The sequence below is a fragment of the Salvelinus alpinus genome, chromosome 6, assembly GCF_045679555.1.
Source record: "Salvelinus alpinus chromosome 6, SLU_Salpinus.1, whole genome shotgun sequence".
Lineage (NCBI taxonomy): Eukaryota > Metazoa > Chordata > Actinopteri > Salmoniformes > Salmonidae > Salvelinus > Salvelinus alpinus.
In genome coordinates, this window is record NC_092091.1 from 7,730,019 (window position 1) to 7,757,524 (window position 27,506).

At 44.0% G+C, this 27,506-nt stretch overlaps 1 protein-coding gene across 4 annotated transcripts; it reads left to right on the plus strand.

The window, feature by feature from the left end:
• Nucleotides 1-26,284, plus strand: LOC139578049 (inner centromere protein-like). Of its 4 annotated transcripts, none has more exons than XM_071405209.1 (17): nucleotides 1-233; nucleotides 844-992; nucleotides 1,168-1,275; nucleotides 1,998-2,671; nucleotides 5,267-5,315; nucleotides 5,589-5,646; nucleotides 7,934-8,078; nucleotides 11,821-11,951; nucleotides 12,280-12,417; nucleotides 13,949-13,966; nucleotides 14,687-14,890; nucleotides 15,003-15,104; nucleotides 16,916-17,337; nucleotides 18,316-18,433; nucleotides 21,424-21,534; nucleotides 24,199-24,400; nucleotides 25,886-26,284. In XM_071405209.1, the coding sequence occupies exons 1-17, from the start codon at nucleotides 231-233 to the stop codon at nucleotides 26,068-26,070; spliced, it is 2,817 nt and encodes a 938-aa protein (XP_071261310.1). In that variant the 5' UTR covers nucleotides 1-230; the 3' UTR covers nucleotides 26,071-26,284. The 4 variants fall into 4 exon arrangements, with proteins under 4 accessions (XP_071261310.1, XP_071261311.1, XP_071261312.1 ...); XM_071405210.1 differs by having other exon boundaries at nucleotides 21,427-21,534; XM_071405211.1 differs by having other exon boundaries at nucleotides 5,270-5,315.
• The last annotated feature ends 1,222 nt before the right edge of the window (nucleotides 26,285-27,506 follow it).

Sequence of the window (27,506 nt, forward strand, 5' to 3'; positions counted from 1 at the left end):
ACTGGGGGTCGGCATTACAAACCAGTCCCCAATTGGCTCAGACAGTTTAGAACAAATTAAACGAGTTTCAGCGGGTGTAGAAATCAAATTGGAGAAAAGACAATTATGTTGATAATGGTGGATTATACGATTTAATGCTTTTTATGAACATTATTGAAGTCCTCTGCAATGTAGCGTGAACTGCTATCGCAGCGAAACGGATTGTATTTTGTCGAAGCCGGAAGAGTTTTATGGTATTCAAGTATTTGTATTTGCCTTAAATTAGGTTTAGCCTACATTCGCTATAAATTCACCGGGCCGCTAACATTTTAACAACTCGCTAGTTTGGCTAAACCGGCACTAGCTAGCTTTCTGTTTCTTCAACATATTTATTTACTTAGTATATTTTTTGTTTAAACTGCAGGGATGATAGCTAGCTCTGATTCTTGACCATTTGGAGGCCACTGCGGAAATGCACGGGATAACTCAAATTAAAATAATCTAGTTCACTTGTTAGCCAGTTTGTAACGATAAATCCCAAATTGGCTAACATTTGATAAAATAAATGTTTGTTTTGTACATGTTTTATTATTGTCATGAATTGTCTGGATGGTTGTCATATCACGGTTTATTATTTGTGTGTCAATTGATGTAATGTTTAACGTTATCTGCAATGTTTGGTTAAAAAGCATGAGCGTACGTTAAAATCTTGTGCGATATTATGTTCACTAAACAACTCTTCGTTTATTGTCCTTCCTAGATAGCCCATTTAGATGGGAGAAACGATTAATTTATCTACGAGAGGAGGTTTAACACATCCCACCAAATATGTAATAATCAGTATTTTAAACCGGTCTTTCACAGGTAGCGGCTATGAGTTCTGTACTGACCTCAACACGCACCCTGATGCAGATGTTCGATGTGAACATACAAGCGTTTGCCAATGAAATTGAAAATGACCACATGGTGTGGCTGTTTGAGATCCAGCACGAAGCCAACCGCATATTCTCAAGGTGGGAGGAAAAAGACCCCACCCTTGTCATAGACACACATTGAGCTAATTGTTTTGTGTCATTTTTGAAAATTCTGTAAAGTGATGATTGGCAGAAGGAAGAATTCATCCTACAGCTGTTGACCTTTCTTTCTGGAGTCATTCCTAATAACATTAGATTTTTCTTCACGTCTCAGTGACTTTAGTGCGGAACCGGAATTGATGCCAAAGACTCCATCACAGAAGAAAAGCAACCGTAAGAAACGTCTATCTGTGGGTCAGAATGAAAATCGCAACAAGAGACGGTAGGTTATCCTGTTCATTTGCCTTGATGGTAGGCTCCTGTGTTGTTTTCTGTCCAGACATGTCTCAGTATAACCTTTTCATTTATGATCCATCACGTTAATCATAGTGATACTCTATACGTTATGCCAGCAGCATACCACCCTGCATCCCACTGCTGGCTTGCTTCTGAAGCTAAGCAGGGTTGGTCCTGGTCAGTCCCTGGATGGGAGACCAGATGCTGCTGGAAGTGGTGTTGGAGGGCCAGTAGGAGGCACTTTTTCCTCTGGTCTAAAAAAAATGCCCCAGGGCAGTGATTGGGGACATTGCCCTGTGTAGGGTGCTGTCTTTCAGATAGGACGTTAAGCGGGTGTCCTGACTCTGTTCACTAAAGATCCCATTGTACTTATCTTAAGAGTAGGGGTGTTAACCCAGGTGTCCTGGCTAAATTCCCAATCTGGCCCTTATACCATCACGGTCACCTAATCATCCCCAGCTTACAATTGGCTCATTCATCCCCTCCTCTCCCCTGTAACTATTCCCCAGGTCATTACTGTAAATGAGAATGTGTTCTCAGTCAACTTACCTGGTAAAATAAAAATGTTGTACAGTTATCAGAATCACCGTTATTCGTCAATACATTTGCATGTACCAGGAACTTGACGTGGTGTGTAATGGTGCTGACAACGCCTTAAAATAAACAGTGTGTGTGTCTCTCTCTCTCATTTCTTTGACCCTCCTGCAGCTTCTCCAAGGGCAAGCGCAGTAACCTGCGTCGCTCCTCCGTGTCCACCACCCTGAACCTGATAGCAGAGGATGAAGGAGGATCCCCAGTCACAAGGGAAGAGCTGGTCGAACCCTCACGCGCTCGCAGAACCAAACAGACCACCCAGCCTGAGGTGGCATCGCCTGTACGCAGCACCTGCAAAGGAGCTGCTCAGACCTCCTCCTCCCAGCCGGGGGAGGCACAGCAGCAGGTGTCCAGCTCCATCAGCCAGATCCAGGAGGAGAATATGCAGGAGGAGGCTGAGAGTAAGAGGGGGGAGTCCAGCTCAGACTCCTGCCAGCCCCCGTGTTTCTCACCCTCTCGCTCCCGTCAGACCCAAAGCCACATAACTGAAGCCGTAGTTAAGATCTCAGCCGCCGAGCGGCAGTCTGCAGAGCTCCAGATGAACCGCAACGCAGAGCGTTCTCCAGGCCGCGCCGCCATTAAGATAGTCGTCGCTGCTGCCACGCACTTGGACCCCAGGCGGCGCTCCGTGAGACACTCCCTGACTGTGCGGCTCTCCCTGGCAGGGCTGAGAAACAGCATGACCCAGGAGTCTGTCCGCAGAGCCTCCAGGAGATCCTTCCTGAAGAAGAAGAAGAAGAAGGCTCGGCTGGGCAGCTCCACCTGCAGCAGTAACGTCAGCGGGCTTGGTGAGTGATGAAATATGACGTTGTGCCATTAGACTGTGAATAGAGTTGATGTGATGTACGGTTTGGTGCTATCCAGATGGTCATGCTGTTCCTGTACCATACCAGGGTATATACGGTATTACTGGCAGTGCACAGAAGGGATGCTATTTCCTTCACAAAAATGTATATTTTTATGCTAACTCAGTACTGGCGGATTCCTATAGTAGACGCTAACAAGCGCAAGCGAACATAAATTAAATACAAGGACAGACAACCTAGCTCAGGGTTTGAGACTGCGACCAAAACACTCGCGTTTGTGCAACGTTGACTTGGCAGTGCAAAGGCAGTTTTTTTTCTTTAGGTCGATTAAAAAAATGTGGCTGGTCGTGTTTAGTTTAGTGGTGGATGGTAAATGTAGCTGGTCGTGTTTAGTTTAGTGGTGGATGGTAAATGTAGCTGGTCGTGTTTAGTTTAGTGGTGGATGGTAAATGTGGCTGGTCGTGTTAGTTTAGTGGTGGATGGTAAATGTAGCTGGTCGTGTTAGTTTAGTGGTGGATGGTAAATGTAGCTGGTCGTGTTAGTTTAGTGGTGGATGGTAAATGTAGCTGGTCGTGTTAGTTTAGTGGTGGATGGTAAATGTAGCTGGTCGTGTTAGTTTAGTGGTGGATGGTAAATGTAGCTGGTCGTGTTTAGTTTAGTGGTGGATGGTAAATGTGGCTGGTCGTGTTTAGTGGTGGATGGTAAATGTAGCTGGTCGTGTTTAGTTTAGTGGTGGATGGTAAATGTAGCTGGTCGTGTTAGTTTAGTGGTGGATGGTAAATGTAGCTGGTCGTGTTAGTTTAGTGGTGGATGGTAAATGTAGCTGGTCGTGTTAGTTTAGTGGTGGATGGTAAATGTAGCTGGTCGTGTTAGTTTAGTGGTGGATGGTAAATGTAGCTGGTCGTGTTAGTTTAGTGGTGGATGGTAAATGTGGCTGGTCGTGTTTAGTTTAGTGGTGGATGGTAAATGTAGCTGGTCGTGTTAGTTTAGTGGTGGATGGTAAATGTAGCTGGTCGTGTTAGTTTAGTGGTGGATGGTAAATGTAGCTGGTCGTGTTAGTTTAGTGGTGGATGGTAAATGTGGCTGGTCGTGTTTAGTTTAGTGGTGGATGGTAAATGTAGCTGGTCGTGTTAGTTTAGTGGTGGATGGTAAATGTAGCTGGTCGTGTTTAGTGGTGGATGGTAAATGTAGCTGGTCGTGTTAGTTTAGTGGTGGATGGTAAATGTAGCTGGTCGTGTTTAGTTTAGTGGTGGATGGTAAATGTAGCTGGTCGTGTTAGTTTAGTGGTGGATGGTAAATGTGGCTGGTCGTGTTTAGTTTAGTGGTGGATGGTAAATGTAGCTGGTCGTGTTAGTTTAGTGGTGGATGGTAAATGTAGCTGGTCGTGTTAGTTTAGTGGTGGATGGTAAATGTAGCTGGTCGTGTTTAGTGGTGGATGGTAAATGTAGCTGGTCGTGTTAGTTTAGTGGTGGATGGTAAATGTGGCTGGTCGTGTTTAGTTTAGTGGTGGATGGTAAATGTAGCTGGTCGTGTTAGTTTAGTGGTGGATGGTAAATGTAGCTGGTCGTGTTAGTTTAGTGGTGGATGGTAAATGTAGCTGGTCGTGTTAGTTTAGTGGTGGATGGTAAATGTAGCTGGTCGTGTTTAGTGGTGGATGGTAAATGTAGCTGGTCGTGTTAGTTTAGTGGTGGATGGTAAATGTAGCTGGTCGTGTTAGTTTAGTGGTGGATGGTAAATGTAGCTGGTCGTGTTTAGTTTAGTGGTGGATGGTAAATGTAGCTGGTCGTGTTAGTTTAGTGGTGGATGGTAAATGTAGCTGGTCGTGTTAGTTTAGTGGTGGATGGTAAATGTAGCTGGTCGTGTTTAGTTTAGTGGTGGATGGTAAATGTAGCTGGTCGTGTTAGTTTAGTGGTGGATGGGTTCCAGCAAGCATCTTTCTCATGTCAGTCACAGTTTTTGTAAACCATACTGTCTTTGAGTCAGTCATGTGCATGGTCTAAATAACTCAACTGGCTAGGTCGCCTGTCTGTAAAGAGAAGGGCGGGCTGTACGTTGATCCTGCTGCTCTGATTGGATAGTGAACCTTGATTTCTCCGTCCACTCGCTTCAGAATTTTAATCCGATCACTTTTCTTCGCATGTTTTTCAGTCTGATCATTTAGATTTGCTGCTGCCTGCTACTATGATAAATCACATGGCGAGGACGTTTGCTATCAATGTGCATAATATCTAGCAAGTGGGGCTTAGGGTAGGGGGGAGAAATATGAAATGCTAATGTACATTCTGACAGAGTGACGGCGAATTTGGTTGCCTGCTGCAAGTTGAGGACACACCCACCCCTCCTTGGACTAATCTGTAAAACAAACAAAAAATAGCAGCGAGAACGTGCAGCATTTTGCAAACATTCCTTTAGGCATGTTAAAACACTTTATCACTAGTATCATCCGATTTATCAACTGTCAATTTATTGATACGATTACGAGTATGGCCATGTTGGCACAACCCTGTAAATTATATACATTTTAGGAATGGTTTGGACGTCCTTACCACGTTGATTGATTGTGTCTGTCTACTGTAGAAGATGTGGAAGCTGATGGTGATGAGGAGGTCAAGGTGCAGACAGATGGGTAAGTCCTGTTAATCAAATATTGTCATGACAACAGAAGTACTAACATTTAGACATTTGTACGCTAAGGTTATAGACGGGAGTTTACATCCCAATAATCTCTTATTCCTCGTTCACTAGTTCACCCACATTTTAAAAGCACTGGATTGGTGTAGACGTGGGTTAGAGGGAGTTAACACATACCAGTCATTTTCTGTCAAATCCACGAAGGGAAGTGTTATTGGGACGCAGCCCCCTGAGTCATGTATCTGATCAACTGTTGTGTATATGGCAGGGTTTTGTCAGAGGAGCCAACGGAGACAGGATGTCTTGGTCCTGAGACTTCTCCTGAGGTAGGAAACTTGGCACCTGGTAGATGCATGTATCTGAAAGATGGGGATCATTCCAATACATTTCAAGAAGTAAACAAACATTCCAATTGAGATTTTCCTGATTTAAAAAATTTAAAAAAAAATATGGACCTCAATCCTGATTGGTAGTGTTGCACGGTATGTCGAATTTTTTTGTTACTTTTTGGATAATAGAATATACTACAAACCGGTTTCGGTGCTAGCTCTTTTGTTACTTTCGGTTCTTCTGTCAAATGTGTCTCACATCGTATAAGGGACAGTAGTAAGCTAGCAAGGCTACTTGCGCATGCAGCTGACACAGTAACAAGCCACTTTTGAGTAGCAAGTGAGAGGGAGGGGGGAAAATGCTGACAGAATGGGTCCTTCTAACGAAAACCTCTAACCCCCACAGCTTGTTAACAGAACTTGCTCCAGAAGCGACCGATAGGAATACTTTGCTTACAGAGCAGGTCATGAGGGCCGAAACAAACAACAAAGCAAAATGAAAGGAGTGCAGTGCAAAACGACATGAAAAACTATTTTATATTGTAATGTTATTCTACTAGCAACTAAATTCTAATTATTTTTGACAGTAACGTGAACATATATTCAGCATGGCAATCAAATTGTATTTGTCACTTGCGCCAAATACAACAGGTGTAGTAGACCTTACTGTGAAATGCTTACTTACAAGCCCTCAACCAACCATGCAGTTCAAGAAAGAGTTAAGGAAATATTTAGTAAATAATACAATTAAAAGTAACACAATAAAATAACAATAACGAGGCTATATACAGGGGGTACCGGTACCAAGTCAATGTGCGGGTGAACAGGTTAGTCGAAGTAATCTGTACATGTAGGTAGGGGTAAAGTGACTATGCTTAGATAATAAACAGCTAGTAGCAGCAGGGGGGTTGGGGTTTATTGTGGATAATCAAATGGCCACCTGGACTAATTGTTCAGGAGTTTTATGGCCTGTGGGGTGGGGGGGGGGGGTAGAAGCTCTTAAGGATCCTTTTGGACCTAGACTTGGCGCTCTGGTACTGCTTGCTGTGTGGTAGCAAAGAGAACAGTCTGACTTTGGGTGACTGGAGTCTTTGACAATTTTTTGGGCCTTCCTCTGACGCCTAGTATATAGGTCCTGGATGGCAGGAAGCTTGACCTCAGTGATGTATGCACTACCCTTTGTAGCTCCTTACGGTCGGAGGCTGAGCAGTTGCCATACCAGGTGGTGATGCAACCGGTCAGGATGCTCTCGATTGTGCGGCTGTATAACTTTTTGAGGATCTGTAGACCCATGCCAAATCTTTTCAGTCTCCTGAGGGGGAAAGGGTGTTGTCGTGCCCGCTTCACGACTGTCTTGGTGTGTTTGGACCATGATAGTTTGTTGATGTGGACACCAAGGAACTTAACTCTCGACCTGCTCCACTACAGCCCCGTCAGTTTTGACTTAAATCGGCTTGAAAATTGATGGCAAGACATGAAAATGTCTGTCTAGCAATGATCAACAACCAACTTTGACAGAGCTTGAAGAATTAAAAAAAGGATGTTTGCAAATACTGTGCTATTCAGGTGTGCAAAGCTCTTAGACTTCCCCAGAAAGCATCACAGCTGTAATTGCTGCCAAAGGGGTATTGATTCGGGGTTGAATACTTAAGTAATCAAGATTCAGTCATTTAAAAAATATATTTTGTTTACATTTTTGTAATAGTTTCTTCCACTTTGACATGTAGCATTTTGTGTAGATATTTGGCCAAAAAAACAAAAATTAAATCAATTTTAATCCCACCTTGTAACAACAAAATGTGGGAAAAACGTAGGTTTAATGAATGGAATTTGGCCCAATATTATGTTCATAGATGAGCAAATTAACCCTGATGTATCAAATTACATTTTAAAACCGATATAATTGTACAATGATTTTGAATGGTCTGAGTCTCACCATATGGTTTTGTATAAGTAAAATTGAAAATATTTTTATTTACTATTTTATTTTTTGTAAGAAATTGAATATAGAAAACATATATTTGTAATTTTGTTCTACCAGGTATCAACATATTGTTAAATGTTTGAAAAAATAATGCCCAGTCGTAATTCTGTTACTTTTTTTGTTGTGTTTTTGGTATCATGATACAAAACCTGTTATCGAAGTCAAAATTCAGGTATCCTGACAAACCTGTTTAGTAATTTATACCATGTCTATCTAGCTTTATCTAGCTGTGTTTTCCACATGTAAATATATTGATGTATCATAGTGAAATTTATCGTCTAAACTCATCTCTTATTTTAGTTTAACACGGTGTCGAACCACCCAGGGGCTGTTAGTGTTGAGGTTCGTTGTTTCACCCGCTCCATGGCCCAGACACCTCCCACCATGCCAACACCAGCCTCGATCATCAACAAGGCCAAGACTGGCACACCAGACTCTGGATCAGGTACAGACGATTATATCTCTCTCTCTAAATTCAGAGCCTTGTCAGATTGTCTGCTTGGTAAATTCAGAGCCTTGTCAGATTGTCTGCTTGGTAAATTCAGAGCCTTGTCAGATTGTCTGCTTGGTAAATTCAGAGCCTTGTCTGCTTGGTAAATTCAGAGCCTTGTCAGATTGCGGGCTTGGTAAATTCAGAGCCTTGTCAGATTGTCTGCTTGGTAAATTCAGAGCCTTGTCAGATTGTCTGCTTGGTAAATTCAGAGCCTTGTCAGATTGCCTGCTTGGTAAATTCAGAGCCTTGTCAGATTGCCTGCTTGGTAAATTCAGAGCCTTGTCAGATTGCCTGCTTGGTAAATTCAGAGGGCACACTACACTATTGACACTGGACCTTCTGGCCGAGGAGTAGGGTTGATCCAAGTGTAACTCACAACGGCAGTCAAACACCCAACCTAACTGGCTAAAGTTGGCTAGCTTCTTCCAGACACAAATGAGAGAACAGCTCACTCTGACCATTTTACTCACCCTAGCAGAGCTGGATAGGCTGTTTTCATGTTATCCAGAGCGTTAGTGATTAACTGTGCTGCTGGCAACAATTTTAAATTCGCTCTTTTTTTTTCTTGCAAACGTTTACCCGCAGCGTTCACATTCAGCGAGTATTGCCCGTTTTGTAAATTCATCGGGTATTCTGAGCTCTGGCACACCCAGACGAGAGTGCTCTGAAATCAGATTAGATAGCCAGAGTGTGTTCGTAACTTCAATCTGGCTAACATTCGTTCAGCATAGCTAGCTTGCTAGCAAAGCGATTCATATTTCTTGCTAGCTAACCTGCATCTTTTAAAAACGTTTTTAAACATTTTATTTAACCTTTATTTAACCAGGTAGGCCAGTTGAGATCAAGTTCTCATTTGCAACTGTGACCTGGCCAAGATAAAGCAAAGCAATTCGACACATACAACAACACAGAGTTACACATGGAATAAACAAAACATAGTCAATAATACAGTAGAATAAAATAAAAAGTCTATATACAGTGAGTGCAAATGAGGTGAGAAGGGAGTTACTAGCAACATTGTGCCACCGACACCTTGCTCCTGGACAAACACCTTCTTTGCACCTTTTAAGGAAACTCAGTCCCCGCTCACGAGGACTGAGCTCTCATTCTCCTTGCTCGATGTGACTTAAGACATTTTAAGGCTGCCGGCCCAGGCGGCATACCAAGCCGCGTTCTCAAAGCATCTGGCTGGAGTGTTGAATATGTCCGTCAATCTCCCTATCCCAGTGTGTTCTCACTTGCTTCAAGATGTCCACCATCGTTCCTTTACCCACCTCACTTCTGTCATCATTTACTGCTTTGTGAGTCTAGTTGAGGATCATATCACCTCCACCTTACCTGACACCCTAGACCAGTGGTCACGAAGCCATTCCTAGTTGATTACCAAACATTTCTGTAAAAAAAACAACGATAAAGCCTTGCGTTCCTATTATTTTTCATTTGTTTTGTGCTGTTGGTGGTAGGTGCACTTGATTCAGCAGCCCTAGCGCCGGGAAGGCAGTGTTCCCATTATGAACCATTTCATGTGAAGGTAGAACTCCAACTACCCAACAGGTCCAGAGAGCAAATCAAGTGAACCTATAGGCCTACCGCTGGCCAATCAGATGGCTCAGATCACCTTGTCTGCAGTTTCCTCGCGCCATAGACTGTAAAAAGAAGCCTTGAATGCACAGCAAAGTTGATAACGTGAGATTCCAAAACTTTTAAAATCATGACTAGACGAGCTGCTGTTTGTGTTTAGTTCATGTTTAAGTTGTTGTTCAGCATTGTCAACACTCTGTTAAACAGCCAGAACAATTGCGTTCTCCCTACATTTACATAAGTGTTCAGACCCTTTACTCAGTACATTGTTGAAGCACCTTTCTCCCTACTTCCACTCATGCTACAACCAGCACTGCAGCTGCAATGAAATACAAAGTGTCTCCATAAGCTTACATTATTATTTACACCTGGTCTTTTTTAATATAGAGGAATATTTCACGTTCTCTGAAATATCACATTTTACATAAGTGTTCAGACCCTTTACTCAGTACTTTGTTGAAGCACCTTTGACAGGGATTACAGCCTTGAGTCTTCTTGGGTTTGATGCTACAGGCTTGGCACACTTGTATTTGGGGAGTTTCTCCCATTCTTCTCTGCAGATCCTCTCAAGCTCTGTCAGGTTGGATGAGGAGAGTCGCTGCACAGCTATTTTCAGGTCTCTCCAGAGATGTTTGATCGGGTTCAAGTCCGGGCTCTGGCTGAGCGACTCAAGGACATTCAGACTTGTCATGAAGCCACTCCTGTGTTGTCTTGGCTGTGTGGTTAGGGTTGTTGTCCTGTTGGAAGTTGAACCTTCACCCCAGTCTGAGGTCCTGAGTGCTCTGGAGCAGATTTTCATCAAGGATCTCTCTGTACTTTGCTCCGTTCCTCTTTCCCTTGTTCCTGATTAGCCTCCCAGTCCCTGCCGCTGAAAAACAACCCCACAGCATGATGCTGTCACCACCATGCTACACCGTAGGGATGGTGCCAGGTTTCCACCAGATGGGATGCTTGGCACTCAGACCAAAGAGTTCAATCTTGGTTTCATCAGACCAGAGAATCTTGTTTCTCATGGTCACAGAGTCCTTTAGGTGCCTTTTGGCAAACTCCAAGCGGGCTGTCGTGCCTTTTACTGAGGAGTGGCTTCCGTCTGGCCACTCTACCATAAAGGCCAGATTGGTGGAGTGCTGTGGAGATGGGAGAACCTTCCAGAAAGACAACCATCTCCACAGAGGAGCTCTGTCAGCGTTCCCACCGTGTTCTTGGTCACCTCCCTGACCAAGGCCCTTCTCCCCCGATTTGCTCAGTTTGGCCGGGCGGGCCAGCTCTAGGAAGAGTCATTGTGGCTACAAGATTCTATCATTTAAAAATGATGGTGGCCCCTGTGTTCTTGGGGACCTTCAATGCTGCAGACGTTTTTTGGTACCCTTCCCCAGATCTGTGCCTCGACACAATCCTGTCTCAAAGCTCTACGGACAATTCCTTCTACCTCATGGCTTGGTTTTTGCTCTGACATGCACTGTAACCTGTGGGACCTTATATAGACAGGTGTGTGCCTTTCCAAATCATGTCCAATCAATTGGAATTTACCACAGGTGGACTCCAATCAAGTTGTAGAAACATCTCAAGGATGATCAATGGAAACAGGATGCACCTGAGCTCAATTCTCATAGTAAAAGTTCTGAATACATTTGTAAATAAGGTATTTGTTTATATTTTTAATACATTTGCAAACACTTTTAAACCTGTTTTCACTTTTCATTATGGGGTATGGTGTGTAGATTGAGGGGAAAACAATAAAAAATATATATATATTTTAGAATAAGGCTGTAACGTAACAATGTGGAAAAATGGAAGGGGTCTGAATACTTCCTGAATGCACTGTATATACTGTTTTGTAGTCATGGCTCATCCTAAATAACTACTGTACACACCTTTTTTATTCATATACTGTTTATGCACACCATCTCTATATTCCCGGACTCTTTCTGATATTTCTTAATTTAGTTTATTTTTGGGGATTTATGTATTATTCACTAATGCACTGCTGGAGCAAGAAACAGAAAATGTTTGCTGCACCTGCAATTTAATATCTGCCAAATGTGTGTGTGCAAGCAATAAGATTTTTATTAGAATTATTAGTGGTTAACGTCCTTATTCCATTTATTCCTAGATGGCAGTGGTAAGAAGCCACCATCAAGTCTGGGTCCTCGCCTCAGTGCCAAGCGCAGAGTAGCAGCAGAACGTAGAGAGGACTTCCAGACCCCCGGGAAGTGGCCTTCACTCCTCAAGAAGAGCCAGAGTGTAAGAACTAAGACATACGGCTGTCTCTTTTGGATATAGCAATGTTTTGTTTTTTCTTTTCAAAAGTGTCTCGAGTGAAAAATGTGTAAAAAAAAAAAAAGACAAAAAAAAAGAAAACATTTTGAATTTGTCATTTTAAACCATTTTGTGGTTGTTTACTTGTTGTAATGACATTTTTCAACCATGTTTTCTCTCTAGCTTGTCTGGCACAGATTAGGCCAGTTCTTCCGCGGGGGTTAAAGGGTTAATCATAGTGTCATATGTATTCAATAGACCCTGATGTAGTAAATGCAGCCTGTGTATTTTTTATTTTTTTTGTCTACTTTAGGTGAGGCCCAACGTGAGGAAGTTCCTCCACACGGTCCAGAAGAACCAGATGCTGATGATGACCCCCAGCTCTCTGGCTCGCAGCACGGTCATAAAGTCCTTCATCAAACACACCACGCCGGGCAGTGTCGACCTCAAGGTTCGTTTTTATTTTCTTCATTGTTTATTTAGGAGCCCTTGGGATATGCTACTTCCTGAGGAATAAGGAAGTCCTCCTTTTCTGACATCCTCCGCTCATATATAATTTAAATTATAAACTGGGTGGTTCAAGGCCTGAATGCTGATTGGCTGACAGCCGTGATATATATGGGTATGGCAAAACATTTTCTTATTTTTTTCTAATTACCTTGGTAACCAGTTTATAAAAGCAATAAGGCACCTCGGTAGTTTGTGATCTATGGTCGGTATACCAGGGCTACGGGCTGTGTCCCGGGCGAAGGGCTGTATCCCGGGCGAAGGGCTGTATCCCGGGCGAAGGGCTGTATCCCGGGCTCGGGGCGTTGCGTCGTGCCTTCGAAAACAACCCTTAGCCGTGGTATATTGGCCGTATAACACACCCCCCTCGGCCCTTATTCCATAACTGACCTATCCCTTTGCTCAAATGTTGTCCTGATCACATCTCATAAAACTGTTTAGTAACATACCGAACCGTTCGCTACGAGGACATCTTTTTAATCCGCACTGTGAACCCCACCCCAGAACCGCAAGGCGGACGAACCGTGAACCCCCCCCCCCCCCACCCCAGAACCGCAATGCGTACGAACCGTGAACCCCCCACCCCCACCCCAGAACCGCAATGCGTACGAACCGTGAACCCCCCCCCCCCCCACCCCAGAACCGCGATACGTACCGAACCGTGAACCCCCCCCCCCCCCCCCAGAACCGCGATACGTACCGAACCGTGACCCCCCCCCCCCCCAGAACCGCAATGCGTACGAACCGTGAACCCCCCCCCCCCCAGAACCGCGATACGTACCGAACCGTGACCCCCCCCCCACCCCAGAACCGCAATGCGTACGAACCGTGAACCCCCCCCCCCCCCACCCCAGAACCGCAATGCGTACGAACCGTGAACCCCCCCCCCCCCCCCCCCCCAGAACCGCAATGCGTACGAACCGTGAACCCCCCCCCCCCCCAGAACCGCGATACGTACCGAACCGTGACCCCCCCCCCCACCCCAGAACCGCAATGCGTACGAACCGTGAACCCCCCCCCCCCCCCCAGAACCGCGATACGTACCGAACCGTGACCCCCCCCCCCCCCCCAGAACCGCAATGCGTACGAACCGTGAACCCCCCCCCCCCAGAACCGCGATACGTACCGAACCGTGACCCCCCCCCCCACCCCAGAACCGCAATGCGTACGAACCGTGAACCCCCCCCCCCCCCCCACAACCGCGATACGTACCGAACCGTGACCCCCCCCCCCCCCCCCAGAACCGCAATGCGTACGAACCGTGAACCCCCCCAGAACCGCAATACGTACCAAACCGTGACCCGCAATATGTACCGAACCAACACTGGGTTTTGGTGAACCATTACACCTTAGTTGTGGTGTTTTCATTTTGAGCCAAAAGGATTTTAGTGTGATTTTTTAAAAACATGAATCCCAATCTTACCAGAACATATGCAGCTTTGTTAACTGTCTTTCTCTCCCGGTCCCATCTACAGTCAGGCAGTGGTCTCGTGGTACGTATCAGAGGAATCTAGTGGGATATGTGGGGGGGGTGTTTGGTCTGTCACTTCACTGGTACAGCTCTACTTGTCCGTCCGTCCCCCTTCCTCCCTCCCCATCTGTAACAATGGTGTTGGGTTCCAAAAGGGGGACACAAAGGGTTTATATGTCTAACTTGTTCTGGGTCTTTTCCAAAAAAACACATACGTTCGCTCCTCGCCAACTAATGGTTATCATTGAGATACATTTGACTTTTACTCTGCAAATCTTTGTTAAGGCACCCTTGAGATAGATTTTACTTCAGAAATCACCCTTGGTGCCTTTTTTTTTGTCTCATGTTAATCTTACTCACACTTCCCTTTTCCATTTGTCGTCCCATTTAAAAAATAAATAATAATATATGTGTGTGTGTGTGTGTGTTTAAAAATGTGTGTGTATATATATATACATTTTTAAATGGGACGACAAATGGAAAAGGGAAGTGTGAGTAAGATTAATATGAGAGTAAAAAAGGCACCAAGGGTGATTTCTGAAGTAAAATCTATCTCAAGGGTGCCTTAACAAAGATTTGCAGAGTAAAAGTCAAATGTATCTCAATGATAACCATGTATGTATATATACTACTAACACTGATTTCACTCAGTCCCAAATGAGTTGCCACTAGAATGCATGGTGAACTGTCAATGTACTAGGAGAGCTGATTCCTCTGTGACATCAGTGTGTTTTTGTTCTAGGAAAGAGAGCGCCTGAAACTGGAAGCTCTAAAGAAGAAGCAGGAGCAAGAAGAAGAGAGGAGGAAGGAGATGGATGAAGAGAAGAGGAGAAAACAGGAAGAGATGAAGAAGAAGAGGGATGAACGGCTACGGAGGTTAGTCGAGGCCCGGGTGAAGGAAGAAGAGAAAGAGAAGAAGATTCTCCAGATTGAGAAACACAACACCGTAGGAGAGCTTGACAATTAACTTGAATTAGATTTATTTTTTTATGAGAAGTAGAACTGTGTAGTATTTATTGACGCAAAAGTGCTCAACCATTTCCCCTGTTGTTCCCTAGCTGCGAGTGGAGCGTGTGGCAGAGGACAAAGCCAGGAAGAAAGTGGCCACCAAACGCCAGGACGAGCTGGAACCGAGGAGGAGGAAGAAGATTCAACAAGCTGTGAGACAAATATCCTGACATCGTTTGGTTTATATTTTATATATAGTTTATAATGCCAGCAGCATACCACCCTGCATCCCACTGCTGGTTGGTCCTGGTCGGTCCCAGGATGGGAGACCAGACGCTGCTGGAAGTGGTGTTGGAGGGCCAGTAGGAGGCACACTTTCCTCTGGTCTAAAAAAAATATCCTGATTTCCCCAGGGCAGTGATTGGGACATTGCCCTGTGTAGGGTGCTGTCTTTCGGATAGGACATTAAGCGGGTGTCCTGACTCTCTGGTCACTAAAGATCCCATGGTACTTATCTTAAGAGTAGAGGTGTTAATCCTGGTGGCCTGGCTAAATTCCCAAGTTGTCCCTCTTACCATCACGGTCACCTAATCATCCTCATCTTACAATTGGCTCATTCATCCCCCTCCTGTCCCCTCTAACTATTACCCAGGGTCATTACTGTAAATGAGAATGTGTTCTCAGTCAACTTACCTGGTAAAATAAGGGTTCAATTAAATGTTTAAATATATTTTAATTGCATCCCTGGCTATGTCAAACCAACCCCTAGTCCCCCTAGGTCAGGGTTCCCTAACTGGCGGCCCGTGGGCTGAATTTGGCCCGCAGGTGATTTTATTTGGCCCCCCAAGTTTTCTGAACAAAAGAAGTGTGTATGTATGTATGTGTGTATATTTTTTATTTATTTATTTTGTTGGACATTATAAACACCAAATCAGCTCCAAGATACTTTCATTTTGGAAATCTGTTCCCAAGTATTACCACACATAGAGATGCGTACTTATCATATATTTAGGATGTAAGCAAGGTTTGAAATGATTGTTTTAGCCAAATATCTGTTTGGGCTTCTTGCGGTCAATTTGCAGTCTTCAAATGATTTGCCCCATAACCATCCACTCATTTAAAAAACCGGCCCGCGGCTAAAACTAGTGCAGTGTTCACCAACCCATCGATCGACTGGTCGATCTCCAAGGCGTTCCTAGTCGATCGACAAACATTTCTGTAAACAAAAAAACAATGATATATATATAAAGCATTCCATTCCTATTGTTTTCTTTAGTTTTTGTGCTGTTGGTGGTAGGTGCACTTGATTCAGCAGCCCGGGAAGGCAAAGTGTTCCCATTTTTTAACCATTTCATATGTCTGACGGAGGAACTCTGCCTATCCAGCAGGCCCAGAGAGCAAATCGAGTGCACCTATAGGCCTACCGCTGGCCAATCAGATAACTGTGCAGACAAGGAGCTTTCTTGAGCTATAGACTGTAAAAAAGAAGCCTTGAACGCACAGCGAAGTTGACACTGGAAAATGTAAAACCTTTTTAAAACCATGACTAGAGAGACAGTGAAACACTGCTGTTGTTATTCAGCACTGCCAACACACATATATTTTAAACAAATCTGAGCAATATCTGCTTGCATTTTGACTCAAAGTGATCTTGACTCAGGGGAAAAAGTCGGTGACCAACTGTTGGATGATCACTGCTCTTGGCCCCCACCCCAACCCCTGAGTGTTTTTTCCCCCCCTAGCGCTACACAGCTGATTCAAACTAAACCAAACCAACTCATCCATCTTTGATTATTTGAATAATCTATGTAGTGCTAGGGTAAACAACTAAACGTGCACCCAGGGTTTGGGAGACCCTGCTCTAGATTATTGGATAGGTGACTGGCCTATTTAGAGGGCAAGCCGACGCTACTACCTATCCAATCATCTCAGACCTGCCTCGGGGTTGATCTGGAATTTAATACAAATATCCTTAAGGCAGGGGTGGGTTGTTAATGTAACCCTTATCTCCCCCCCTCTCCAGGAGGAGGAGGAGGAGAAGCGTCAGCAGGAGCTGCAGGCTAAGAGGAGAGCAGAAGAGGAGCAGGAGAGGACTCGCAAGATGGCTGAGGCCCGACTAGCGATAGAGAAGGAACAGGAGAGGACTCGCAAGATGGCTGAGGCCCGACTAGCGATGGAGCTGGAGAAGGAACAGGAGAGGACTCGCAAGATGGCTGAGGCCCGACTAGCGATGGAGCTGGAGAAGGAACAGGAGAGGACTCGCAAGATGGCTGAGGCCCGACTAGCGATGGAGCTGGAGAAGGAACAGGAGAGGACTCGCAAGATGGCTGAGGCCCAACTAGCGATAGAGAAGGAGCAGGAGAGGACTCGCAAGATGGGTGAGGCCCGACTAGCGATGGAGCCGGAGAAGGAACAGGAGAGAGAGAGACGAGATGCTGCTGAAAGGTACTTTTCCATAGCGAACTACACAGATAAAAAATATAAACGCAACATGCAACAATTTCAAAGATTTATCCTGAGTTATAGTTCTTAAAAGGTAATCAGTCAATTAAATTATGAAATACGTGGATTTCACATGACTGGGAATACAGACATGCATCTGTTGGTCACAGATACCTTTTTTTAATAAAAAAAAAAAAGTAGGAACCAGTCAGTATCTGGTGTGACCACTATTTGCCTCATGCAGCGTGACACATCTCCTTCACATAGAGTTTATTGTGGCCTGTGGAATGGTCAAGAACCTGGTGAGGATGACGAGCACACAGATGAGCTTCCCTGAGACCGTTTCTGACAGTTTGTGCAGAAATTCTTTGGTTATGCAAAAACCCACCGTTTTCATCACCTGTCTGGGTGGCTGGTCTCAGACGATCCCACAAGTGAAGAAGCTGGATGTGGAGGTCCTGGGCTGGCATGGTTACACGTGGTCTGCGGTTGTGGACGTACTGCTAAATTCTCAAAAATGAGGCGGCTTATGGTAGAGAAATTAACATTAAATTATCCACCCAGAGCTCTGGTGGACATTCCTGCAGTCAGCATGCCAACTGCATACTCCCTCAACTTGAGACGTCTGTGTCATTTAGTGGCCTTTTAATGTCCCCAGCGCAAGGTGCACCTGTGTAATTATCATGCTGTTTAATCAGCTTCTTGATATGCCACACCTGTCAAGTGGATTGATTATCTTAGCAAAGGAGAAATGCTCACTAACGGGGATGTAAACAAATTTCTGCACAACATTTGAGAGAAATAAGCTTTTTGTGCTCTTGGAAAATTTCTGGTATTTTTTAAATTTCAATTCGTGAAACACTTTACATGTTGTGTTTATATTTTTACTCATTGTATATCATTAAAAAAAACATTAAAATAGCAGGAATGTTATTTCTGTTGTGGAGACAGAAGGCTGTTACTGAAAATGGTGTGTTTCAGGGAGCGAGTGAAGAGGGAACAGGCCTTTGCTCTTCAGAGAGAAGTGGAGAGAGCTGCCAGAGAGAAAGAGAGGAACGAGTTGTGTGAGAAGAGGGAGCTGGAGAGGAGGAGGAGGAGGGTAAGTCATGCTTTAGGGGAGCGACTAGGGTTACAAAGGGTTGGACACTTTCCGATAAATTTCCGGAATTTTTCCATGGCAAGTTAAACCTGGGAATTTGGGGGATTTTGCTAAAATTCATAAATAAAGTTAGTTTATAACAGAAGACAGTCATCAATGACCTTGGACCACAGAAGGTATTTGCGCTGGTGACAGACAATGCTGCGAACTTGAAGGCTGCTTGGTCTGTGCAGTGGAGGAGTCCTACCCTCACATCACACCCATTGGCTGGGCTGCTCATGCATTGAATCTGCTCCTCAAGGACATCATGGCACTGAAAACAATGGATACACTCTACAAGAGAGCCAAGGAAATGGTTAGGTATGTGAAGGGCCATCAAGTTATAGCAGCAATCTACCTCACCAAGCAAAGTGAGAAGAATAAGAGCACCACATTGAAGCTACCCAGCAACACCCGTTGGGGTGGTGTTGTCATTGTTTGACTGTCTCCTGGAGGGGAAGGAGTCTCTCCAAGAAATGGCCATATCACAGTCTGCCGATATGGACAGCCCCATCAAGAGGATCCTCCTGGATGATGTATTTTGGGAGAGAGTGGTAAGCAGCCTGATACTCCTGAAACCTATAGCAGTAGCCATTGCACGGATTGAGGGAGACAATGCCATCCTTCTACCTTTATTTAACTAGGCAGGTCAGTTAAGAACAATTTCTTATTTACAATGACAGCCTAGGAACAGTGAACTGCCTTGTTCAGGGGTAGAACGACAGATTTTTACCTTGTCAGCTCGGGGATTCGATCTTGCAACCTTTCGGTTACTAGTCCAACACTCTAACCACTAGGCTACCTGCCGCCCCAAACCACTAGGCTACCTGCCGCCCCAAACCACTAGGCTACCTGCCGCCCCAAATCACTAGGCTACCTGCCGCCCCAAACCACTAGGCTACCTGCCGCCCCAAACCACTAGGCTACCTGCCGCCCCAAACCACTAGGCTACCTGCCGCCCCAAACCACTAGGCTACCTGCCGCCCCAAACCACTAGGCTACCTGCCGCCCCAAACCACTAGGCTACCTACCGCCCCAAACCACTAGGCTACCTGCCGCCCCAAACCACTAGGCTACCTGCCGCCCCAAACCACTAGGCTACCTGCCGCCCCAAACCACTAGGCTACCTACCGCCCCAAACCACTAGGCTACCTGCCGCCCCAAACCACTAGGCTACCTGCCGACCCAAACCACTAGGCTGCCTGCCGCTCCTGTCTGATGTTCAGACTCTGCTTGCAGATCTAAGAGAATAAATCCGTACTGCCCTGCCCACTTCACTGTTGCTCCAAGCAGAGGAAACTGCAGTTCTGAAATGCATCAAAAAGCGTGAAGACTTCTGCCTGAAGCCCAAACACGCCGCAGCGTACATGTTGGACACCAAGTAGGCTGGCAAGAGCATCCTGTCTGATGCAGAGATCAACAAGACCTATGGTGTCATCACTACTGTGTTTCGCCACCTTGGCCTGGATGAGGGCAAGGTTCTTGGCAGTCTGGAGAAGTACACTTCCAAGCAAGGGCTTTGGGATGGAGATGCAATATGGCAGTCGTGCCAACATATCTCATCAGCCACCTGGTGGAAGGGACTTTGTGGATCTGAGGCTCTTTCCCCTGTTGCCTCCATCATCCTCCAAATCCCACCAACATCAGCCGCCTCAGTGCGCAACTGGTCCTTGTTTGGGAACACACACACCAAAGCACGCAACAGGCTGACCAATACAAGGGTTGAAAAATTGGTGTCCATCCGGGCAAATTTGAGGCTTTTTGAGACTGACAACGAGCCATCCTCAACAAGGTTGGAAAGTGACAGTGAAGATGAGGCCTCGGAGTCTGATGTTAAAGAGGTGGACATTGAGAAGGTCCAGGGAGAAGACATGGAAGCCTGAGAGGAAGACAACCAAAGCTTTAGTTTCTAGACTATCATTTTACAGATGTATGTTAAATGTTTTTGAGGGATGCATTGGATCATTCAATATTCCCTTTTGTTGTTCAGTGATATCATCCCATGTGACAAGTCAACTCATTTAATTAAAGGTAATTTTGTAACTAAATCTTTTTTTTTAATGTCAATTGGAAGGATTTATTAATTTGCAATTGTCTACTTATGATAAGGTAAAAGGATTATGTTTCTGTCTCCATATATGGTAAATATATCCAATGCAAAAAACATCTACATTTAAATGCTACTAATATTAATTCCCATATATTCCCGATAATTCCCATGGAAAGTTTCCACCTCTGAATATTCCCCAAAATGTGCAACTTTAGGAGGAACTACATGGATTTGTCCAAGAATAAACGTTTTGTTTTCTGTTGTCAAACATTTTGCTACGATTATTCCCCAATGAACTGGACCCTGTGTGGCTCAATCAACCAAAACCTACACTGAGTATACCAAACATGAAGAACACCTTCCTAATATTGAGTTGCCCTCAGAACAACCTCAATTTGTCAAGGGATGGACTCGACAAGGTGTCAGAAGCGTTCCACTGGAATGCTGGCCCATGTTGACTCCAATGCTTCCCACAGTTGTGTCAAGTTGGCTGGATGTCCTTTGGATGGTGGATCATTCTTGGAACACGGGAAACTGTTGAGTATGAAAAACACAGCAGCGTTGCAGTTCTTGACACAAACCGGTGCGCCTGTCACCTACTACCATACTGTTCAAAGGCACTTAAATATTTTGTCTCGCCCATTCACCCTCTGATTGGCACACATACACAATCCATGTCTCAATTGTCTCAAGACTTTAAAATCTTTCATTAACCTGTCTCCTCCGCTTCATCTACACTGAAGTAGATTTAACAAGTGACATCAATAAGGGATCATAGCTGTCACCTGGATTCACCTGGTCAGACTCTCATGGAAAGAGCAGGTGTTCATAATGTTTTGTATACTCAGTGTATCTACCTTTTTTTATTTTTCACTAAATCGTTTTATGTTCTACCCACCAGGAGGAGCAGCAGAGGCAAGCTGAGGAGGAGAGACATAGAGAAGCAGACAGACAGACAGATACAGAGGCTGCCACCACTGCTGCCAAGAGTCACCTGACTGCTGAAGTTCAGGTCAGGAGACTATGGGGGAGCTGATGTGGAAAGGACACCGGATAACATCTAGAGCTAGCTCTACTTCTGAGAAAGGCATAGAGCCTTGTTTATATAACATCTAGAGCTAGCTCTACTTCTGAGAAAGGCATAGAGCCTTGTTTATATAACATCTAGAGCTAGCTCTACTTCTGAGAAAGGCATAGAGCCTTGTTTATATAACATCTAGAGCTAGCTCTACTTCTGAGAAAGGCATAGAGCCTTGTTTATATAACATCTAGAGCTAGCTCTACTTCTGAGAAAGGCATAGAGCCTTGTTTATATAACATCTAGAGCTAGCTCTACTTCTGAGAAAGGCATAGAGCCTTGTTTATATAACATCTAGAGCTAGCTCTACTTCTGAGAAAGGCATAGAGCCTTGTTTATATAACATCTAGAGCTAGCTCTACTTCTGAGAAAGGCATAGAGCCTTGTTTATATAACATCTAGAGCTAGCTCTACTTCTGAGAAAGGCATAGAGCCTTGTTTATATAACATCTAGAGCTAGCTCTACTTCTGAGAAAGGCATAGAGCCTTGTTTATATAACATCTAGAGCTAGCTCTACTTCTGAGAAAGGCATAGAGCCTTGTTTATATAACATCTAGAGCTAGCTCTACTTCTGAGAAAGGCATAGAGCCTTGTTTATATAACATCTAGAGCTAGCTCTACTTCTGAGAAAGGCATAGAGCCTTGTTTATATAACATCTAGAGCTAGCTCTACTTCTGAGAAAGGCATAGAGCCTTGTTTATATAACATCTAGAGCTAGCTCTACTTCTGAGAAAGGCATAGAGCCTTGTTTATATAACATCTAGAGCTAGCTCTACTTCTGAGAAAGGCATAGAGCCCTGTTTATATAACATCTAGAGCTAGCTCTACTTCTGAGAAAGGCATAGAGCCTTGTTTATATAACATCTAGAGCTAGCTCTACTTCTGAGAAAGGCATAGAGCCCTGTTTATATAACATCTAGAGCTAGCTCTACTTCTGAGAAAGGCATAGAGCCTTGTTTATATAACATCTAGAGCTAGCTCTACTTCTGAGAAAGAGATCTAGATCATTAATATTAATTCTAGCTCTACTTCTGAGAAAGAGATCTAGATCATTAATATTAATTCTAGCTCTACTTCTGAGAAAGAGATCTAGATCATTAATATTAATTCTAGCTCTACTTCTGAGAAAGAGATCTAGATCATTAATATTAATTCTAGCTCTACTTCTGAGAAAGAGATCTAGATCATTCATATTAATTCTAGCTCTACTTCTGAGAAAGAGATCTAGATCATTAATATTAATTCCCATATATTCCCGATAATTCCCATGGAAAGTTTCCACCTCTGAATATTCCCCAAAATGTGCAACTTTAGGAGGGACTACATGGATTTGTCCAAGAATAAACTTTTTGTTTTCTGTTGTCAAACATTTTGCTACGATGAACTGGACCCTGTGTGGCTCTGATCTAGAGCTAGCTCTACTTCTGCTGCTCCTCCTGGTAGTCGGTCTGCATAGAGCCCTGTTTATTCAGTCGGTCTGCATAGAGCCCTGTTTATTTAGTCGGTCTGCATAGAGCCCTGTTTATTTAGTCGGTCTGCATAGAGCCCTGTTTATTTAGTCGGTCTGCATAGAGCCCTGTTTATTCAGTCGGTCTGCATAGAGCCCTGTTTATTTAGTCGGTCTGCATAGAGCCCTGTTTTTAGTCGGTCTGCATAGAGCCCTGTTTATTTAGTCGGTCTGCATAGAGCCCTGTTTATTCAGTCGGTCTGCATAGAGCCCTGTTTATTCAGTCGGTCTGCATAGAGCCCTGTTTATTCAGTCGGTCTGCATAGAGCCCTGTTTATTCAGTCGGTCTGCATAGAGCCCTGTTTATTCAGTCGGTCTGCATAGAGCCCTGTTTATTCAGTCGGTCTGCATAGAGCCCTGTTTATTCAGTCGGTCTGCATAGAGCCCTGTTTATTCAGTCGGTCTGCATAGAGCCCTGTTTATTTAGTCGGTCTGCATAGAGCCCTGTTTATTTAGTCGGTCTGCATAGAGCCCTGTTTATTTAGTCGGTCTGCATAGAGCCCTGTTTATTTAGTCGGTCTGCATAGAGCCCTGTTTATTTAGTCGGTCTGCATAGAGCCCTGTTTATTCAGTCGGTCTGCATAGAGCCCTGTTTATTCAGTCGGTCTGCATAGAGCCCTGTTTATTCAGTCGGTCTGCATAGAGCCCTGTTTATTTAGTCGGTCTGCATAGAGCCCTGTTTATTTAGTCGGTCTGCATAGAGCCCTGTTTATTTAGTCGGTCTGCATAGAGCCCTGTTTATTCAGTCGGTCTGCATAGAGCCCTGTTTATTTAGTCGGTCTGCATAGAGCCCTGTTTATTCAGTCGGTCTGCATAGAGCCCTGTTTATTCAGTCGGTCTGCATAGAGCCCTGTTTATTCAGTCGGTCTGCATAGAGCCCTGTTTATTTAGTCGGTCTGCATAGAGCCCTGTTTATTCAGTCTGTCTGCATAGAGCCCTGTTTATTTAGTCGGTCTGCATAGAGCCCTGTTTATTTAGTCGGTCTGCATAGAGCCCTGTTTATTTAGTCGGTCTGCATAGAGCCCTGTTTATTTAATAGAACATGTATCCATAATATACCTTCATGTTCTCCCATGGCCCACGATGAAGACGCCCGTCGGGGAGGGAGGAGTAATCAACGTCACTGTAGATATCGAGCGGTCTCCCCAGTCCTATGAGATCACTCCTAAGGGGGGCAACAAGCCCGTTATTCTCAACACCAACCCTGAGGACTATGGGATGGACCAGAACAGTGAGGACTCTACTGATGATGAGTCGGCACCAAGGAAACACATTCCCAAATGGGCCAAGGGTACGTTGAGGAGAAACTTAATATTTTTTATTTTACTGTCCTCCAAAGACGGTTAAAACTGCAATATAACCTAATCAGTATAAATTATAACATAATCGGTATTACATGTAACATTATCGGTGATGCTTCTTAGTGAAAAGACATTAATAAAATATAAAAATAGTCTCTTGATTCTGAAATGAGCCATTTCCACATCAAGCCAGGGGTCATATTGGGAAGAACCAATAGTGGCCGTCTTGGGTAGATTTCAATTCTTGTTTTCTATAAGCAGGAATTGGCCCCCGCTGTGTGTTATGGCACATTGCTAAGTCTACTTTTAAACCTGATGTTGGGTAACTTACCATGAGTTTATAACATCGGCTGCGGGTCCATAGGTATCCATCCGTTCCAACCTCCTTGGATCCAGCTGGAATGAGCCGTATCATGTTCTGTGCATGTGTTTCTTTACCGCAAGCCCCCTCCCCACAAAAAAAACAAAAACATGGTTGCCCTCCCTTCACATTTCTCATTGATAATTGTTACAGTTTTACCAGTAAAATGTCAATGCTGCATCTGCATGCCAGCCATTTTGAGCTCAGTTTTTATGGGAATTTAGCTCTTATGTGTACAGTGTTTCACATTGGGCACAGCGAGTGACTTGGGCACAGCGAGTGACTTGGGCACAGCGAGTGACTTGGGCACAGCGAGTGACTTGGGCACAGCGAGTGACTTGGGCACAGAGAGTGACTTGGGCACAGAGAGTGACTTGGGCACAGAGAGTGACTTGGGCACAGAGAGTGACTTGGGCACAGAGAGTGACTTGGGCACAGAGAGTGACTTGGGCACAGAGAGTGACTTGGGCACAGAGAGTGACTTGGGCACAGAGAGTGACTTGGGCACAGAGAGTGACTTGGGCACAGAGAGTGACTTGGGCACAGAGAGTGACTTGGGCACAGAGAGTGACTTGTAGAGCAGGTGGTGTTAATCAACTGTAGCATACCTGTGTGTGGTTTAAATCAAAGGACATGTTTTGCCTAGTGCCTCACGCTGTTGGTTTTGGTCACATTTCTCTCAAACGGGCACTTCACACAATCAATCAATCAATCAAATGTATTTATAAAGCCCTTCTTACATCAGCTGATGTCACAAAGTGCTGTACAGAAACCCAGCCTAAAACCCCAAACAGCAAGCAGTGCAGGTGTAGAAGCACGCAATCATCCTAAACTCATATAGGAAATGAAGTGGTGTTTTTAATCTTTCTTACAGTGACGTTAAACTATGCTATTAGATTGGGTTCTGTTATGTACAATACTATCATTATGTGATCTTGTAGACATTTGATTCAGCTTTGATCTAACTTTATTAAACAAGCACCATTCGTTAGAGTAACATGTTCTCTGGGAGTAGAGCAGAGACCTTTTAGCCCCCCGGGGAAGAGGGGTCCAGAAAAGTCGGAGCCAACTCCTTATAACATATTTATTAAAGCGAACCTGTACTCCCCTCTAGGCGACCAGCTGAAACAGACCATGAAGAAGCAATATTTCAACCCAATGGACGTGGACTGTCACTATGGAGAGATTGAACCCCCAATGTTGGACCACATCTTCTACAAGAACAAACCTCGCTACCTCAAACGTACCAGTTCTGGTATCTGGCACTCTCCTCCTAAAATGGAGGCTCTGCCCATTTAAACACTGGGTACTGGGACAAAATGGGTTTATATTGTGTTTTTGTTACGTTTGTTCTTTTGCATGTATTATATTATAGAATCGTCTGGCTGACGGATACCTGAAGTGACTTCAGATAAGTGCAAGGAATGTAGCAAAGAATTTTTAAAATGTTTTTTTTTAAATAAATTTTGATTTACATTTCAAAAATTCTCTTGAATAAAATGAGTAGAACATGTCCACGCTTCTGAAGATGGTCATTTTACGTTGTTCACATAAAGGGATATCCAGTGGAACTGTGACAAACTTGAGAAGGGGCCGGCCTTCCAAACTGTACAACCAATAACAAAAGGGACTGGGAGGTAAAAAATATATATATATATATTGTTACTCACCTGAGCAGAAATAGACGGATTTCCATCCTATATGGATTCTGGAGAAGTGTATATCTTCAATAACAGTCTGGTTTGGAGATGTCAGTCTAATACAGACTAAATATATTACCAAATTATTTTCTCTGTTGATTTGAACTGACATGCTTGATTTGTTGCTCACACTTCCCATGTTCATTTTGTCAACAAACAAAAAGTATTTCGAAAAGTAGTTTTGGCCTTTTTCTTACATTGCTAATCACGTTTGTCTACTCATGCAATTGCGAGCGTGGCATCATTTTACAAATGCAGTTTTGGGCAATGGCATCCTTTTTTGTAGTAGAAACCAAAAAATATATAATTTTGAGTGAATATTCATATTTACAATAAAAATATGAACAATCAGGATGTGTCTAATGGGGTAAATGCAGCCAACCCCAGGCTTCAGCCTATTTATTTATAGCCACGATGCTGCATCAGTTGGGCTACAGGTGATATTGATATATATATATATATATGGGCCATATGATGTAGCACATCTGATAATATGGACCATTCATGCTCCAATGTGTTAAAATCATTCATATTTTTACCAATATGTTAATGAACTCATTTCTTGAAATTTATATTTTAGTGTCAGCGTTTTTATTTTCATACATTTCGAAGTAAAATGTTGCAATTCAACCACTCAGGCACGAGACGTATGTGGCACAGACAATCGCAGATTATGACGAGAAAACCAGCCCCGTGGCTTCCAGACAAATGAAACAGAATAATGCACAAAGTAGATGTCCTAACCGACTTGCAAAACTATAGTTTGTTAACAGGAAATGTGTGGAGTGGTTGAAAAACGAGTCTTAATGACTACAAACTAAGTGTATGTAAACTTCCGACTTCAACTGTATATATTCTCATCCCTTTCCTTTACTAGATTGTGTGTATTAGGTTTTGTTGTGGAATTTGTTAGATATTTGGTTTTGTTGTGGAATTGTTAGATATTACTTGTTAGATATTGCTGCACTGTCGGAACTAGAAGCACAAGCATTTTGCTACACTCGCAATAACATCTGCTAACAATGTGTACGTGAC